At 39.2% G+C, this 17,709-nt stretch overlaps 1 protein-coding gene across 1 annotated transcript in view; it reads right to left on the reverse strand.

Annotated features, from left to right (window-relative positions):
* smad2 (SMAD family member 2) overlaps positions 1 to 17,709 on the reverse strand; it is a 151,796-nt gene that overhangs the window by 127,601 nt on the left and 6,486 nt on the right. The window contains exons 3-11 of the mRNA XM_079582618.1: positions 16,159 to 16,248; positions 13,156 to 13,349; positions 12,277 to 12,411; positions 11,349 to 11,423; positions 10,791 to 10,844; positions 10,265 to 10,477; positions 9,222 to 9,359; positions 7,895 to 8,039; positions 5,531 to 5,679 (exon numbers count right to left, since the gene is read on the reverse strand). Coding sequence (XP_079438744.1) covers positions 5,556 to 5,679; positions 7,895 to 8,039; positions 9,222 to 9,359; positions 10,265 to 10,477; positions 10,791 to 10,844; positions 11,349 to 11,423; positions 12,277 to 12,411; positions 13,156 to 13,349; positions 16,159 to 16,248 — 1,168 coding nt within the window. The 3' untranslated portion in view covers positions 5,531 to 5,555. The remainder of the gene's footprint in view (positions 1 to 5,530; positions 5,680 to 7,894; positions 8,040 to 9,221; positions 9,360 to 10,264; positions 10,478 to 10,790; positions 10,845 to 11,348; positions 11,424 to 12,276; positions 12,412 to 13,155; positions 13,350 to 16,158; positions 16,249 to 17,709) is intronic.

Raw genomic sequence — 17,709 nt, forward strand, 5'->3', positions numbered from 1 at the left:
GGCTGTTTGTGAGTGTCTACCGCCCTCTACTGCACCTGGACGGTCATTACAACCGAGGCTAGTCTGTACAAGTATACACTGCGTTCCAAATTATTATGCAAATTGGATTTTTGTGTCAAAAAGGTAAAAAAAAAAACAATAATAATGAAACTCATGGATGGTATCGTGTCTTGGGGCTCTATGAATCACTGACATTAATCTCAGAGACCTGGGATAATTAGTGTTCAGGTTAAGCCCAGTTAAGGGAAAAAGGGTGTTCCACTTTATTATGCAGATCATCATTTTCAAGCAATATGGGAAAGAAAAAGGGTCTGTCTGCTGATGAAAAGCGTGAAATAGTTGAATGCCTTGATCTAGGTATGAAAACCTTCAATATTTCATGAAAGATTAAGCATAATCATCATACTGATAAGAGATCTGTGGATGATTCAGAGCACACTCCGTTTTGTGCAGATAATGGCACAATATGGACGGTTTCTGCCAGACAAACACATCAGATTAAGAGAACAGATGCTACAAAGCAGCAAACAGGTATTTGAAGCTGCTGGTGCCTCTGGAGTCTCCCGAACATCAAGGTGTAGGACCCTCCAGAGGCTGCAGTTGTGCATAAACCTTCTATCCGGGCCTCCCCTAAACGGTTAATTGAAGCTCATGAACAGAAACGGCTGCAGTGGCTCAGAAATACATGAGGACTCATTTTCAAACAGTCTTGTTCACTGATGAGGCCGTGTAGCCCTGGATGGTCAAATCAATGGAGTAGTGGATGGTTGGTGAATGACCACAATGTCCCAACAAGGCTGTGACGTCAGTAAGGAGGTGGCGGAGTCATGTTTTGGGCCAGAATCATAAGGCTCCCTTTTAGGCTCCCTGAAGGTGTGAAAATGACCTTTGAAAAATATGTGGAGTTTCTGACGGACAACTGTCTTCTATGCTACAAAAAGAAGAGCTGTGCTTTCCCAAACAAAATCCTCTTCATGCATGACAACGCACCATGTCCTGCTGTAAAGAAAACCTCTGCATCACTGGCTGCTATGGGCATAAAAAGAGAGAAACTCATGATGTGGACCCCATCCTACCCTGACCTCAACCCTGTTGAGAACATTTGGAGCCTCAACAAAAAAAACTTCTATGACGGTGGGAGGCAGTTTTCATCCGAACAGCAGCTCTGGGAGGCTATTCTAACATCCTGCAAAGAAATCCAAGCAGAAACTCTACAAAAACTCACAATTTTAATGAATTTAAGAATTTTGAAGCTGCTATCACACAAGGGCTCCTATGGTAAAATATAACTTGACCTGTTAATATTTTTTGGATTGAAATAGCTTCTGATTTCAGTAAGTATGACCTCCTAATGCTACAAATGCAACAAATGACCATTTTCAGTTAATTACAAGCTTTAAAATGTATTGAAACGATGAGTTGCATAATAATTTGGAACAGTGGATTTTGAGGTTTTTACTATATTTATTTTTGAAAAAAATACTGTTATCACTAGGAAATTTGTTCCACCACATTTAAATGATCCTCTACCAGTTAAAGACTTGAAAATTATGCTGACTCTCATTTGAGTTGACAATTTAGAAAATCAGAGAAAAATGTCATTTGCATAATAATTTGGAACGCAGTGTAAGGCCATTTGCTTCCATTGAAAATAAAGGCATGAAATGTTAATATGCATGACCATATTGTGAATACTTTACTTCACTATATTTTGGAGTACTGTATTGCACTACATGTTTTCATTGGATTATTTGGAAAATAGGTTTAAATAAAGTCAGAAAACAGCCAGCGTCTCATTCAACCGCCTGGTTAGAAACAGCACAGTTCTAGATTTTAAAAAAAAAGAAAGAAATACCACTATAAATAAGCTGAGTTAACATACCATTGCAATAGTTAAAAAAATATATACAGTGACTCACATTTCTGCCTAAATTGGTCAGTAAATGTGGTCTGATCATCAAAATCACAGGAATGACTAAACAGTGTCTAATACCACCCAGACGTTTACATTTTATCATTTTATTGACCATAACATGTAAACAGGAGAGCGTGGAATAAGTAAGTATGTATGTATGCATGTAGATAATATACATATACATATATATACAGACAGTAAATGTGAATTATCTTTTAGCCTACTTAAAAAGTATGATTGAAAGTGGGTGCTTTCAGACTTTTATTGAAGTAGAATTTTAATCGGAATACTTTTTACTTGTAAGGGCATTTTCTGCATCTTCCACTATTGCAAATGACAATGAAACACTTCCACAGCACTTGACCTGAAAAGGCCCAGCCCATAGCCCACTTTCTGCAAATGTGGCCCCAATCCATAACAAGTACAAAGTACACTATTAAACAAGACGAATACAAATAGATTTCAAACAGCTTTATTAGTTACACTGTAAGAAGATGTCAGAACAGTCATGAAAGTGAAGTTTGAAGTTTGACAATGATGACGACAGAAATGCTAAGATAACTCGTCTAATGCAATAGGCCTACGAAGCTGACAGCAAAAAGAGAATGGATGCATGAAATAAAGTACAGCGATACAGCAACATCACAAGACATGACAAGTTCTTTCCCCAAAGGCACCCTTCTCCAAATAGCCTAATCCCAATCAGATTTAAGGTACTTTGAGATAATGGTACAACAAATAAAACTACACAAAAGAACAGGGAAAAAAAATACAATTTGGTCTCAATTAAATAAGCTTAAAAAAAGCTACTTGGGTTCTGAGCAATGATAAATGTGTTTAAAAATCATGGGGTTACAGTGATGTGAATACATCAGAACAATACTTTTACCCAATAATGGATTAGGATAAATATTAAAGGCCTATCAAATGCCCCACCTCTTTAAAGTCCAGGCTAATAGCCGTACGTACAATCAACAACAAAAAGTTATTTTCTACATAGACTGCTGGTGTCCTCTTACCTGAAAGTGTGACAACCAAATTATTTTACATAATCAGTTGTAAGGGAATCACTGGAATAACAAACATATCTTGGAATATATTATGGAAGGTGAATGTGTTTACATGCATATTGTGTCTGGTTTTGTGTGACTACAAAAAGCAAACACCAGAATGTGACAATATGAGTCTCGTGAGAATGTCGCCTACATGTATGTCATTTACATATATTTACATGTCAGATTGGGCAGGGGCACCCCTTGATGACTGTTTAAAGTAATGGTTCTCAAGTGCCTGGGACTCGAGAGCGGCTGGCGTCACCATTCTCTGCAGATCACAGGCCCTAAAGTATTATTAAAGACCTCAAGTCACTGCTGGGACGGTTTTGACGGTCACTAACAAACCCTATGATCTGGGCTCGAATCAGCAAAACTCGGTCAAGGCATACCATACTTTAATATTTAATGTACTGCAGATGGGCCAACAACTACTTGCATGTATACATGGGTTTTGTGGACAGATTGCAGATGGGTGACAAAGCTACACCAGTTGGGAACCACAGGCTATTGTATCGGGGGGGGGGGGGGGGGGGACAGATATTACAGTATGATTTCCTGTGCACATGTAAACACACTCACTGCTATAATCATGTCAGAACTGTTGAAGCGTTTCACAGAGGACAAACAAATAAGTCTGGAATGAAATGTCATGACATTAATACTGCATAACCGCAAACTGACACTTATTTGTGTCATTTAGTTATGACGGAATCTGGCCAAACATAGCCACTTTCTAGCAGCTAAATTCTACTTGTGTAACAGGGACATAAGGCCAATTACTAGGTCTCATATTTACTCATGAAGAACACTTTTTTTTTTTCTGTGAAAATGCAACACAGTATATATTGTTTTCATCGTGCCGTTATATTTTAAAATAACGACCAAATGGGAAAAAAATCTAAAATACAGATCTTTATGGGGGAAAAGAATGATATATGTCTATATGTAGCAAATATATGAAGATACAAAAAAAAAATGTGTAAAGTCATTTTAATTTGTGGTATAACTAGCTTGTCATTTAAAGCTTAAATACCAATTCTGAGCAAAACTGTACAAGCTGGTTATAGGTCTGGGAGGAAAAAGTCGAATTTAAACAGTACAGAAGTGGATTTATTCAGGGCACGCATGTCAAAAAGGAGCATAAAATTCATTTGGAAATCATGTATAAAAAAATATTTGTAATTTTACCTTCCATTGGGCTTAATAAACATTCCTCTCTGCATATTTCTGAACACTTTCTCATCAAGGCAACGTACATCTAACATTATTAAGGGTGCATATTTGGGGCAGTGCAAGTACAATATAGAAGCCGTTATACACATCCAACAAAGCAGTAAAACCAGATATTGCAAGACCAGATGTTCTAATACTGCATGTAAAGTTAGGACTTCTAAACATTGTTGTGCCAATTATAGATTTGTCGGTCCACGCTACGCATTCCTTAAAAAGAATGTGCGTAGGAAAAAAAAACAATAAAAATAGTGCAATTTGTTGCGTCACAAACAACTATGGGGAATTAGGGATTTTTCTGGGATTTTTTCTTTAAAAATCACTAATGCATCTAAGTAATGTGGGTAAGTAATAACCCTTTACGCTTTCATTAGCCCATAGCTTATACATTCTTGTTATTTATGCTGGTTAGACACTCAAGAAAGAATTCAATATTCAACACCTGGCCAAAACTCTAATCAATAAAGATCATTCAGAAATAAGTTGACGACATTGAAAGTGGGCAGAGTACTATATATATGTATATATATAAAAATAATAATAAAAATAAAGTAACATTTTAAGTTTGTTGATTTGTCTTAGGTTTGACTTAGAGATGGACCAATATTTGCATTTAAGACGACCCGCTAATGGACTCAAAGCCCCAGCATAGGCAGATTTTTTTGTTCAGCCGGCCATGACTAAATGAGATTCCCAAGGCTCTTTGGGAAAGCTTTCAAGCCATTGTGGATGCCTACAGCAAACAAATCATTGCTATTATTATTACTATTCCTTATTACACTTTTGTGGCGCCCCAGCTGTGCTCTCTACATACACAGAGAGATTAGTAACGTCATAAATTATTTGGCAAAAAAAAAAAAATTCAAATATGCCTTACAACATCAGCACAGCTCTTACTTTAGTTTGGCATCGGCCTCCAAAAAAAAAAAAGGAAAGGGAAAAAAGAAAACAAATAAAGCATAGGTCAACCTCTAGTTGTTACACAAGTCAAGTAAAAGTAACTTGAATGTTTCTGCAAAAGAACATGTGCATGGAGTAACATGGTAACATGAGCCTAATTATGAGTGTTAACATGCATAATCACTGCCAACTGTTACCTCCACCGCTTTCTAGTGTTTTCTGGAGCACCCAGAAGAAAGTTTGGTCCATTATGACATCAATCAGTGTGGAGATTGTAAAAGTTTAGCACGTCCAAGACAACTGGAATGCCACGCCGACTGTTTGCACACACGGACATCGGTGTTGACCATCCATCCAGGATCCAATGTCTTTTTTTTGTATCGTTCAGGAGTGGACTTACTGTTCAGTCTGCCCGCACAAAGGTCTTAATATGTGTCAGAATGTGAACACTCAGTTTAAGACATACTGGAGCAGCGGACTGAGGGGGAGCCCATTTGAGTCAACACCTTATCCAACCACTGGAGGGGGCCGTTGAGATGCAGCTCGATCCAACAGGGAGTGCTGGTTACGGTTTGTCTTCTGCAGGGGTGAAACACAAAAAAGGCATTAGGGCAGCTTTCACTGGCATAATGCAGCGCACGAGCACTGGGCTTTGGGCTGGTGCATGACAACATGTTCAAATGCTTCAACACGCAGGGAGGCTTACAATAATGAATGAAACTACATTTACATTTAGATGGGGAAGAATAAAAGAATAAGAATAAAAATTGTAAGAGCAAATGTGTAAACTTTACAGATGGGCAAAAAGTAGGGCTGGGAATTGAAAATTGAGCTCGACAGAATTTTAATTGTGACTAATCACTGTTAATTTAGTAATCACAGATAAACACTATAAATAAAAGAAGAAAAACCATGTCAAACTGCAGTTTATAGCCAAATCCATAATCAAGTTTGTTTCTAATTTAAGTGACTTGAATTATGTCTAATTTATTAAGTACAGGTGCTCACAATATAATTTGAATATCATGAAAAAGTGCATTTACCTCTGTTATTCAACTTAAACGTGAAACTAATATATGATATAGACTTATTACATGCAAAAATATTCAAATTATTCTAATTTTCTGAGATTTTTAATTTGGGGTTTTAACATGCTGTGAGCCATAATCATCAAAATGATAACAAATAAAGGCAATACCTATCTCACATTGCATGTAATGAGTCTATCATATATTAGTTTCACATCTTAAGTTGAATAACAGAAGTAAATTAAAAAGTAAAGTAGTAAGTAGAAGTAAAACTTTTTCAAGATATTCTAATTATACGACGAGCACCTGTATATCATAGGCCAAATGAAAGGTTTTATATGGAAAAGTCGCCTACATAAAAAGTACTTGGGGGAAATATACTGCTTCAAACAGAGAAAAGGACTTAATGTCAATGTTTGGGCACTACAGCCTTTGGGCATTTGCCTCGGCGGTTCCACCTGTGCCGGTGTCTTGATCATGTTTCTGCCGCGTGAAGAAGCTGCGTTCTTTGATACCAGCGCCAGGACGGGACCATCAGTACAGGCTATTCTCCGGACAGTGTTTTACTCCACTGATGTGCGTAACTTGCAATACAGAACATGCACACGCATGCACACCGCTTCATGGACAGATGGATTTGTGAAACTTTTTGGCAGCTCCAGCGTCTGAGTAGAAAATGCGCCCTTTTAACAGTCACAGCGCGTCTTTGCCGTGGACTTCAGTGCTGTGTAGTAAAATACAGGAAGTACAGCAGGGAGACATCACTCAACTCCACCAGCCCCAAAGGAGGACTGTATGGATTGGACACGTCAATCATCATTTCTCTGAACGGTTCAAGCGCCTGGCGTCAGACATTTAAAGGGACCATACAGAGTTTAAACATTTTTAAATGATGTATTTTCCTCCCCCTACATGTTCCAGCCATGTCCTAATGTGTAGAATGAGCTCAGACCTGTTCTGAGCTCATTCTACACTGTCACTCAAAAAGGTGTTCATTCGGGTCATGCAGTCATGCAAAAGCTTAATATAGAAGCTGCAGTTAAGCATAAGACCTGAGGTGGCAGTAGTGAGTATAAAATGAACAAACTTGCATCTAGCCCCTTTAAGCAAAAAACAAAATAAATCAGGGTGATGAGACTGTGGTGGCTAAAAATAGACTGGCCGGCTGCCATAGACAAATACATGAACAGAAATGTTCCCTTTTTTCCTTCGCTGTTTGCTTTGCCGTGTCACTACAGCAGCGGCCGCTCAGCGTGGATCACAAACGCCACAGTCATATTAAATAAATGGGTCTTTGGGGCAGGGACATTTATCGCAAATTCATTTATTTTAAACAGGATAATGCCCTAGCAACCTGGCAATAATAAAATAAAATGTCCGATATATCCAATCATAATCTCCCAACGAAGAGTCACATGCTTCCTACTTTCCCCTCCCACTCCCTCAGTCATGCTCGGAGTGAGCGACAGGTGACAGTAAAGTGTGAACTCTCTGAAGCTGAGTTAGCTTTAGTAAATGGTACAACAACTGTCTCCCGCTAAACTCAGATGAGGCTAAATCATCTTCGGGAACACAGAGACAAAGAGAAAGTGTCACCTTGATGCTCGCCCGAAAACTAAAAAGCAGTTTATAAATCTCGAGGTACTAATGGACTGGCCCTTGAGCTCCAACCGCCGCATTAAATCACTGCCATCATCAGCTTTTACAAGATGCAGACAGAATGAATAGGTCAGAAAAGTAACTAAAGTCATGACAGCAGGACGCACCTGTATTCTGCTCCCCAGCCCTTGACAAAGCTCATTCGGATGGTGCACATCCTGGTCAGCTGGTACACCGCCTCAAACCCCTGATTGACCGACTGGGCGAGGAGCGCTGCAAATTCCTGGTTGTTGAAAATCTTTAAATTGCAACCTGCGGAAAAATATAAAACAATACAGATGCATTCAGAGTCGCAAACATATTACAAAATGTTCTTGGTAATATATAACTATATAAAGAATATAGTTATCAGCTTTTCGAAACATTATGGCAGCAAATGACTTCTTTATAAGTGCGTGGCTCATCATCCGTCTAAGCTGGCTATTCATTCTGCACACCTCACTCGGTAATGAAAGGGATTGAGCTGCGTGTTTGGCCTTGACTGAAAAGTTTAGACACGGATACAGATGAGTCACTGTGTGGGAGTTGAGAAACAATAGCACATTGTGGATGACTTCTGCGTTCTTTTGCTCCATCTTACCAACTGCCTTCACATAATAAGAACTCCCAACAGGTCCTGACAAAGTAAACTTCATGCGTGACCGCTACCAAACTCCCAGACAAGATTTCAAAAGATAGTCAAATAGTTAAGTTTGACTTTACAATACAATTGAGAACCTTTTAGCAAATGCACAAAGCAGCAAAACTAACTTTAACATTTTATCATCATGAAACGTGATGATTTCAGCCATTTCTTCTATTGTCTTTATTGTTTTTTCTTACAAAAATATTTAGAGTCCCAGGTTTTTGTCATTCTAGTCCCCTTACATTTAGTGTTTGCTTTGTTTCAGGCAGAAGTTATAATATTTAGTATTACTTTGATGAAATCGATGACAAAATATATGACTCAACAAAATGACTACTGCTTTAAGATTAGTGTTGGGCGGATTATGCTGTAAAAGTAATCCAACTATTGATTACTCCGTCTAAAGCTAATTTAGTTTCTACTCTGGAGTGGAGTTTTGCGCACTTAAGAACATCTCGTTTCCTGCACCATGATATGTTTTGCTTTAAACGAGAAACTAAAAACAGCTGCCAAGATATTAGTAATGAATCAGTAATTTTGTTGGGAAGCTTTCCAGCTGTGCTATTGTAATCCGTTACATTACTTTGATTACTTCAAAAGTAATCTGATGACATTAGTGGGTTGGCTGAGCATAGACGGCATGATTTTTTTGAGTCTTAATATATATTTTGTGAAGAATTGGGGGAGCACGCTACACGACTTAACGCGATTATAGAACGACATGGGGGTTCACACAAAATAATGGGAATAATCCTGTACTGCCCGACACTGTTGAAGCTAAATGGAAGTAGCCATAGCACGCTACAAACCTGATGGTATCTTGCAGACTGTGGCAGGGTGCCATCCATACCGTTGGTTGCAGTTGGGGCTCTGAACAAAAATGGCACTGTCACTGAGGCACTCTGCAAAGACCTCTCCTCCAATGTAGTACAGTCGCACACCACGACCTGCAAGCACAAAATCACAATCAACAACCTGGGCTTCAGTGAGAAGCCTCTGAGAAGGATGACCAATTCATTTATTTTCCCCCAAAACCTGCCTTGTCCCAGTCTATATGACATCCACCGATCCGAATTGTTTTAGGCGGCAGCAGGGGAGCGGTGCAAGTGGGGCAGGGGGTTGAGGGCTATGCGCACCATTGTCGGTTCACCTTTGGCTGTTGTTTTTTGGCAAAGAGCTAATCCAGTTAGCCACATTTAGCCCAGGATGCTTTCAGACCAAACTGCTGCTTTGGGGTTAAATGTCATGTCCAACAGATCTTTAACTAAACACCCACAGTCTACACCCTCCGTGATTAAGCTCAGATCCAGGACGTAGATCAGGGGCTTTTTAAAAATGAACTAAAGCGTGTTTTAAAAAGAGACCAAGTGTGCAATCAGTTTGCACTCAAATGCACTTCCTTTGTGTAATGTCAGAATTAATTAATGCTACTGTAAATGTATTTTCTGTATTTCTGTGGGCATTTGAAAAGCCCTTCTAGTAGGGCTGGACAATTAATCGAAATTTAATCAGCAAGATGTATTTATTATGGAAAAATAAAACCGAGATTGGTCAATATGGGGAAAATAATCTTGATTTTTTTTTTTCCAAAATCGCCCAGCCCTACCTTCAAGGGATGAACATTGCAAATTAGCCTTGGCTATAAATGTTGTAGTGTGATACATGTTTATTGTTCACATATGTCCCGATCAAATGAATAAATAAATAAATAAATAAAGATAACCGCAGATTGAAAACATTTACAATGGAGAGCGCCTGCATTTAACAGCATTGCTGTTTATGTATTTCCTGAAGCCATTTTGCCATTAGATTTGTGATTTATGTTTTAAACGGAGGATTTCTGTCTCAGTACCTATATGTCTCCTCGTCATTTCCACTGTGGCGTTCCTGTTCACGTTGCTGAGTAAGCCTAGACAGAAGCGCTCCGAGTTGGAAGGGTCGGTGAAGCCGTCCACGGTCAGAGACGGCTGCGAGGCATGGAACGTCTCGCCCACCCGCTGGTTAAGCTCATAGTAAGCTATAGAACACCAGAAAGCAGGTTCACTGTAGGTGACAGGCTGGAGGTCTGTAAAAAAAACATAGCATTCAGAACCATTTAAATATATCGTCTTTAAAAACAAGACCGAAAACATATCCAATTGTAATTTTCCTGTGCTGTGATTGCGAGATTATGAAAAGTTCAGTCAATTTAAAAACTTAAGTAAAGACCAACTAGCAGGATTTAGATTAAAGCCTCACGTGGACTGGATTTTTACAGAGGATATACATCATGTGTTCACAGACTTCTTAATGCTCAAATTTCAATTTTAATGTACAGGATGCAATAATTATAATGGAAAGTGAAAGAAATGAATGTTTGCAGTGTGTTTTTGTCATACCTAGGCCATGGCTGACTGGAGATAAAGTACTTGGAGACAGTTCTGACGGAGAACCTGGAAATAAGAACATCGGAAACCATTTCCTTTAGCTGAATGTTATTCAAGATTAGATCAAATAAAGATAAGATAAGACTTTATTGATTTCACAATGGAGAAACTCTCAAGGACACTCAGGGGGTGCAAATGGTCTGGGGGGGAGGGTGAGTGAGTGGTCAGAGTGGTCTGTGTGGAGTTTGCATGTCTCTGTGTCTGGACAGGTGCGCTGGTTTTCCTCATTTACCAAAAACATGAACAATAGGTGAATCCTTCAGCCAGGCTAATCGTCAGAATCACCTGGCTCGACATCTGATGTGTGAAAGTCTGCTTTGATGGGGAGCAAGTGTAGAAGGGGCAGAGGCGAACAGCCGCTCATGTTGAATCCGGGACATGGGCCAACTTTCAATAAGCCATTTTAGGCCAATATGATATTTTCTAACCAACAACATGCAAAAATGTTTGGAAAGAATAAAAAGGATAATACTACCCAACACTTTCAATGGTATTGGAAAAAATACATACCTGATTCCATACTTTGATTCATCTGCTGGTCACTGGTCTCTCCATCCTCACTGATATATCCAGGGGGTGGTGTCTCTAAATATATTCAAGACACATAAAAAAAAAAATAGTAATAACATTAATAAAATACTTCAATAATAAAATACGCATGTGACATAAACTTTGGTAAAAAAAAAAAAAAACATGAGCCACTATAAACGGGACATGGGCTGGAACATTAGCATTACAACAAAAAAATGGTATTGAGAACTGGTACTGGGAAAAAAAAGAAACTCTTTTAGAGACCAGGTTTTGATGCCTGCTGAGTCCAGAGACAAGCGACTTGGTTGTTTAAACTCAAAATAAATGATTAAAAAATTAGGAACAATAGTCTTTTATTGAAGTGAACAATATTATTCTGCGTTATGATTCTAGAAATAGAAAAAAAAAATAAACAAAAATAATTGGTGTCGTAAGTAATGAAATACTTAACATTGTCAAAATTATTGTTATTTAAATGGGACTGAGCCGTAAACCTGACAGCCGTTTTCCTAATGCTTAGTATTCTATTTGCTCAATGCGAGTCGATCACCACTTTATAAGTTTAAGTGAATGGGTCAAAAGGGCTACAGTCTATCGAAACTTCTGTCATTGCAATAAAGAAAGTAGAGCGGGTCATCTTGTGACTGGAGGGTCGACGGTTCAAATCCCACAGGTGCACACTGGGAAAGACACTTCACCCACTGTACTTCCAGTGTCTCGCGCTGGTGCATGAATGAGTGTGTGACTGGGTGAGTGGTTCTGCGCTGTGAGTATCATTTACCATTTAAAGTGGCATGGGATTCTATCTGCCACAGTATAGTAGGCATTATTCTAACAGCATTTATTTTTCAGTGAATTTAATTATGCAAGGGAAAAAAAAGCAAGCAAACACAGCAAGTGAATTCACCTGGGATATAATTGTTTGGAGGGTCGATGCCAGCCGGGAAGTTGGTGTTTTCAGGGATAGAATTTGTGAAATCGTCCAAGGGAGGAAGCTCTGTCAAGATCTCTGTGTGGCGTGGTACCAACACTGGAGGCAGCACTGAAACACAAAAAAAACAGATTGGGTCAACATTGACAAACAAGTGGTTAAAAGAGAATTTATCATGTGTCTGCTGTTTTATTATTCAGTTATCTGTACAAGAAAATGTAAGAAGTTATTTTTTTAAAGAAATAACCAGAATGCCCATTCCAGCCACTAGGGGCCGGCAGAAAAAAAGAAAAAAAAGGAAAGAATTCCACACATGTCCAGCAGATGGCATGGGCATACTAAAAGATCAGGATATAAACAGCATATTATAGCCATGTGGTAAATGGTCAGTCAGCCCGTGGGCAGCTGTGGCTTCAATAGTAACTAACTGCTTGTGAAGTGGAGTGAATGAATAATGACTTTTGTAGCACTTTGAGAACAGTGTGACACAGGCTGATATAGCGTAATTATAAAAAAAACAGTATTATTTATTAGGCCACAATCCTTTACAATATATGCGAAAAATAAGAACTAGATTTTTTTTTTCTCCACAATTATTACAGCTTGTGTAATTTCACTATACTATATATTTTAGGCCACATTTTCAATAAATCCCCAGGTTTGTATTTCCTTTGTCAGTGAATACGCCCAACATTGATAATTGTATGATATTGCACTGTCCTTGCACACACACAACAGAAAGCTCAAAGTCAATGGCCGACCGGTTCAATGACAAGCGTTCTTCACAGGGGACAACTGGAGGGACATCTTGTGCGGTGTTTTACAGACCGCACACGTAGGTCGGAGGATAATTACCGGGCGTCTCCACTCTCTGATAATGGTAGGGGTTGACGCAGACTTCATCCTTCTTCAGGTTGAAGGCGAACTGGCAGGTGTCGATTGCCCTCAGCTCATGGTGGCTGTGAAGGTCAGGCCACCTCCACAGGCGGCAGTAGATGACGTGCGGGAGGCCCTTTCGATGGGACACCTGCAGCCGGCCGTCCAGTGACCTGCAGGATAGGGATGGGAATTGATCAGATTTTATCCATATATATGCCATTGATCATTTCTCTAATCGATTCTCTTATCAATTCCTAATACATCACAATAGGCTACAACAGGTGCTTGCTTTTTATAGTTTTATACTTGAATATGCCCATCTCTCCCTTCCTCCATTTTTATGAATGAGGGTCAAAGGGTATTCTCGTCAGCTCCTCAGCACTCATGCATCTGCACATTTAGAAGCATATCAGTATCAATATTCAGGAGGACTCATTACAACGTGCAGTGCAGATCCTCAAACAGTGGAGACTTTGGTTTGTGATGAAGTGAAAGCATCGATAATAGGAATTGCTAGTGAAGGAGACACACAATTCTGATGGATTTCTGAAGAACCGGTTCCCATCCCGACTGCAGGACAGGGACAGGTGTGCAGCATACAGTGCCGAGAAAAAGTAAGTACACCGTCTGGAATTTGGAATGTGGTCTGATCTTCATCAAAATCACAGGATTGATTCAACAGTGTCTACCTGGACTAATAGCACCCAAATATTAACATTTTATTGTTGTTTTTTTAAATTTGCAATAACATGTAAACATTCACAAGATGGCGTGGAGAAAAAGTAAGTACACAGTTAGATTTAATAGCTGGTTGACCCTCCTTGAGCAGCCATAACCTCAACCAGACGTTTCCTGTAGATGCAGATTAGACGTGCTCAACGATCAGGATGAATCTCGTACCATTACTCTTTACAAAACTGTTGCAGTTCAGCTGATTCTCGGGATGTCTGGTGTGAATGGTTTTCTTGAGGTAATGCTACAGGTTTAGGTCAGGACTTTGACTGGGCCATTCCAGAACACACATTTTATTCTTATGAAACCATTCCTATGTGGATTTGCTTTTGTGCTTTGGGTTATCGTCTTGTTGCAGGACCATCCTCTGCGGAGCTTCAGCTGTTGGTCACATGGCCTCAAGCTTGTCTGCAAAAATATCTTTTTAAAATGTATGAATTAATTTTTCCATTGCTGATAGCACTGATTGTCCAGGCCCTAAAGCAACAAAACAGCCCCAACACCACGATGCTCCTGCACCAGACTTCAAAGTAGGGATAGGGTTTCGATGTTGGTGTGCTGTTCCATTTTTCCTCCACACATGGCGTTGTGTGTTCTTCCCAAACTATTCAACTTTGGGTTCATCAAACCACAGAATATTTTGCAAGTGCTCTTTCGCAAACTTTCCTCCGTGACGTTCTCCCATGACCCCCATTCTTGTTCAATGTTTTACATATTGTCGATGTGAAAACCAAGACGTTGGCATGTGCCAGTGATTTCTGTGAGTCTTTAGCTGACACTCTAAGGTTCTTTTCTACCTCATTAAGTATTCTGCACTGTGCTCTTGGAGTCATCTTTACAGGTCGGCCACTCCTTAGAAGTGAAGCAACAGTGATTTTTGAACATCAACACTTTTAGAGATGATTCTGTAACTTTTCCAAAACAACAATTCTTGATCGTAGGTCTCCAAAGAGCTCTTTGAAGTGATGCACATCAGACAATGCTTCTCAACAAGGGACAATTCTTAACTTGTGTGTTTTTTTCAGTGGCAGCTTTAAGGCCACACCTCAGTGATAGGACCGGTCAGGTTGGCTCACACCTGACTGTAAATGCCTGCATAAATTTGTCTTATTAGCTCTTGGAGGATATTTAACTAGGCGGTGTACTTACTTATGCCACACTCTCCTGTGAATGTTTACATGTTATGGCCAATAAAAATTGGACAAAATGTAAATGTTTGGGTGGTACTAGGCATTTCAGGCAGACACCGTTTAATCACTCCTGTGATGTTGATGAAGATCAGACCACATTTAGTGACCAATCTAGGCAGAAAGGTGAGAAATTCCAGACTGTGTACTTACTTTTTCTCTGCACTGTATTAAAATCAAAGAGCGTTAAAAGTTGACGGGCAAATCCAAGGTTGTTGATGTCTTAATGGAAACGAGTTTTCATAACTTACATTACCATGGCTGAACAAATGATTGACAGCTTTGCTTGGTCTTTTTCTTTTTCTCTCTCTCTTTCTTTGGCGCAGCATCTGAAGCTGTCCTGAAAAAATGTTACCTACAGAAATCGCTTGAGTATAGCAAAGCGATGTTATTCAACCAGATTTCAATCACAAGGCTGGGTTTAATGATGATGTGAAAAACAATAATATAATAATTCCAAGGTATTTATGCTTTCCACTAATGACTAAATTTACAAAGATAATTCTCAACTATGCGAGATAATTTCAGGGGGCCGTCAGACGTGGAGAAAAAGTCATTTTATCAGTCTTAAATAAGCCACCGCAGTAACATCTTCATCTTACTGTCGAAGTGCTCCTGAGGTGTTATTATGCCTTACAACATCGTCCCCTTTTTATCCACTTAGAAAATCGACATGGTTAATTCTGTGTAACTATACCTGGATCAAGTAAACACTCAAGTAACTGTATTTAAATAGGGGAAACGTGGAAGAGCTTGGACGCTTCTAACTTCACCTCCTTTGACCCCATAGAGGAGAGGAGGAGAGGCTAAAATGCTAACAACGTCTTTGGTCTATTTGCATGACTGAGACCAGACAGGTGCGCATCAACTCGCCTAAGCTCAGGCAAGAACACATGCAAAAACGTTGGACTGTTCCTATAAATTTGTCTTGGGACATTCTGATTTAAAATGTTTGCATAAGCAAGTCGTACAGGAGTTGTCCTTAATGTTAAAGTGGGACGCCAGGAGCTTACCAACCAGTTTGGTGTTCTTTTGTGTGGGTTTGTGCGGCTGTATTCACCTGCCGTGGTCTTGGTATCCGTACATGCCTGCAGAGTCCCACTGCTCTATCGTGTGGCCTGAGCCTAGCCCCCAAAGATCTGAGCAATTGCTATGGAGGACAGACACACAAGAACAAAACACACACACATACAGTGCAAAAGGATCAAAATAAAGCAAACAGATGGTAAACATGGTGTGTGTCAATTCAAAAAACAAAAATAAAAAGAACACTTGAGTTCTTTTAGAAATGAAAGACATCTGCCAACTTTCATTCGATAAGAAACAATGGTATGATCATGAAAGAGATCTAGCACCTAAACACAGAACACACATGTAGGAATCAGACAATGCAAAAGGTGGAAGCGGTCACGAATAAAACAATATAGTATGTAGCTTATCATGGGGCGCACGATTTGAAAAAGAAATAAAGTTCTGTGATTGAGATTTTAAAAAAAATTGGCCAACTGTGATTGATTTTGTGCAGCATTTTATGGTATGCAATTTATATGGTTATCTTGTATGGTTATCTATGGCTTTGAAATGTTACAACCAATTTAGTTAAAGAAATATTTTCAAGGCATGTTTTTTAAAAGATCGATCTTAGCATAATGTCCGACTGGCTGAATTGAGAGTAAAAAAACAACATTTGTGATAAAGTAAGCTCAATCTCTTGCATTGTCTGGCTGCACCATCACAATATTCACAAATATCCCATGACTGTTTTTTTTTCTTTTCTCTAGACATGCAGTTGATCGATGAAAAACATTTGACATTCAAAATATATGAAAAAAGTGGTTCATATGAGAATAAATCAAAAATACTGTGACAACACAATGGATTGGACCCACGTTGTTTTGTCCTTCCTGTGTTTTCTAAAGGGTCAGGACCAATTATCAGGACACTTATCACCGCCCCACTCAGAAGTGCCACTACCGGACCCCGAGCACGCAAACGCAATCTCTAGATACAGCGGATGCCTTCCTCTGCTTCTTAAAAAGGTCATACCTGACAACAGCACTGTATCATCAACTTAGGAATGCCTAAGTTGATGCCTAAGTTGTATCAAATTGTGCAAATTGGGAATTTCAGTCACTAGAATTAGAAAGGAAACAGTAAAATACAATATTCTATGGCAGTGGTTCTCAAATCATGGTACGTGCACCATTGGTGGTATTTGGGCTTCTTCCTCATTTATTTTTGTAATTCAACTTAAAATGTGAAACTAACATGAAATAGACTCATGACATGCAAAGTGACATGTCAAGCTTTTGTTTGTTTTATTTTGGCTTACAGCTTGTAAAACAGGAAAATTCAAAATCTCATAATGTTAGAATATTCAATAAAAAAAAATATGATTTTAAACAAATGTCAGCCCTCTGAACACTATAATCATGCATATGTACTGGGTACTTGGTATGGGGCCATTTTGCTTGAATTACTGCCTTCATGCGGCGTGGCATGGATGCTATCAGCTTGTGGCAATGCTGAGGTGTTATGGAAGACCAGGATGCTTCAACAAGAGTGCCTGGCCTGCCAAACTACATGCTTTTTCATAGATATTTCAAAGTCA

Source organism: Gobius niger, assembly GCF_951799975.1.
Source record: "Gobius niger genome assembly, chromosome: 2".
In the NCBI taxonomy this organism is placed as follows: Eukaryota; Metazoa; Chordata; class Actinopteri; order Gobiiformes; family Gobiidae; genus Gobius; species Gobius niger.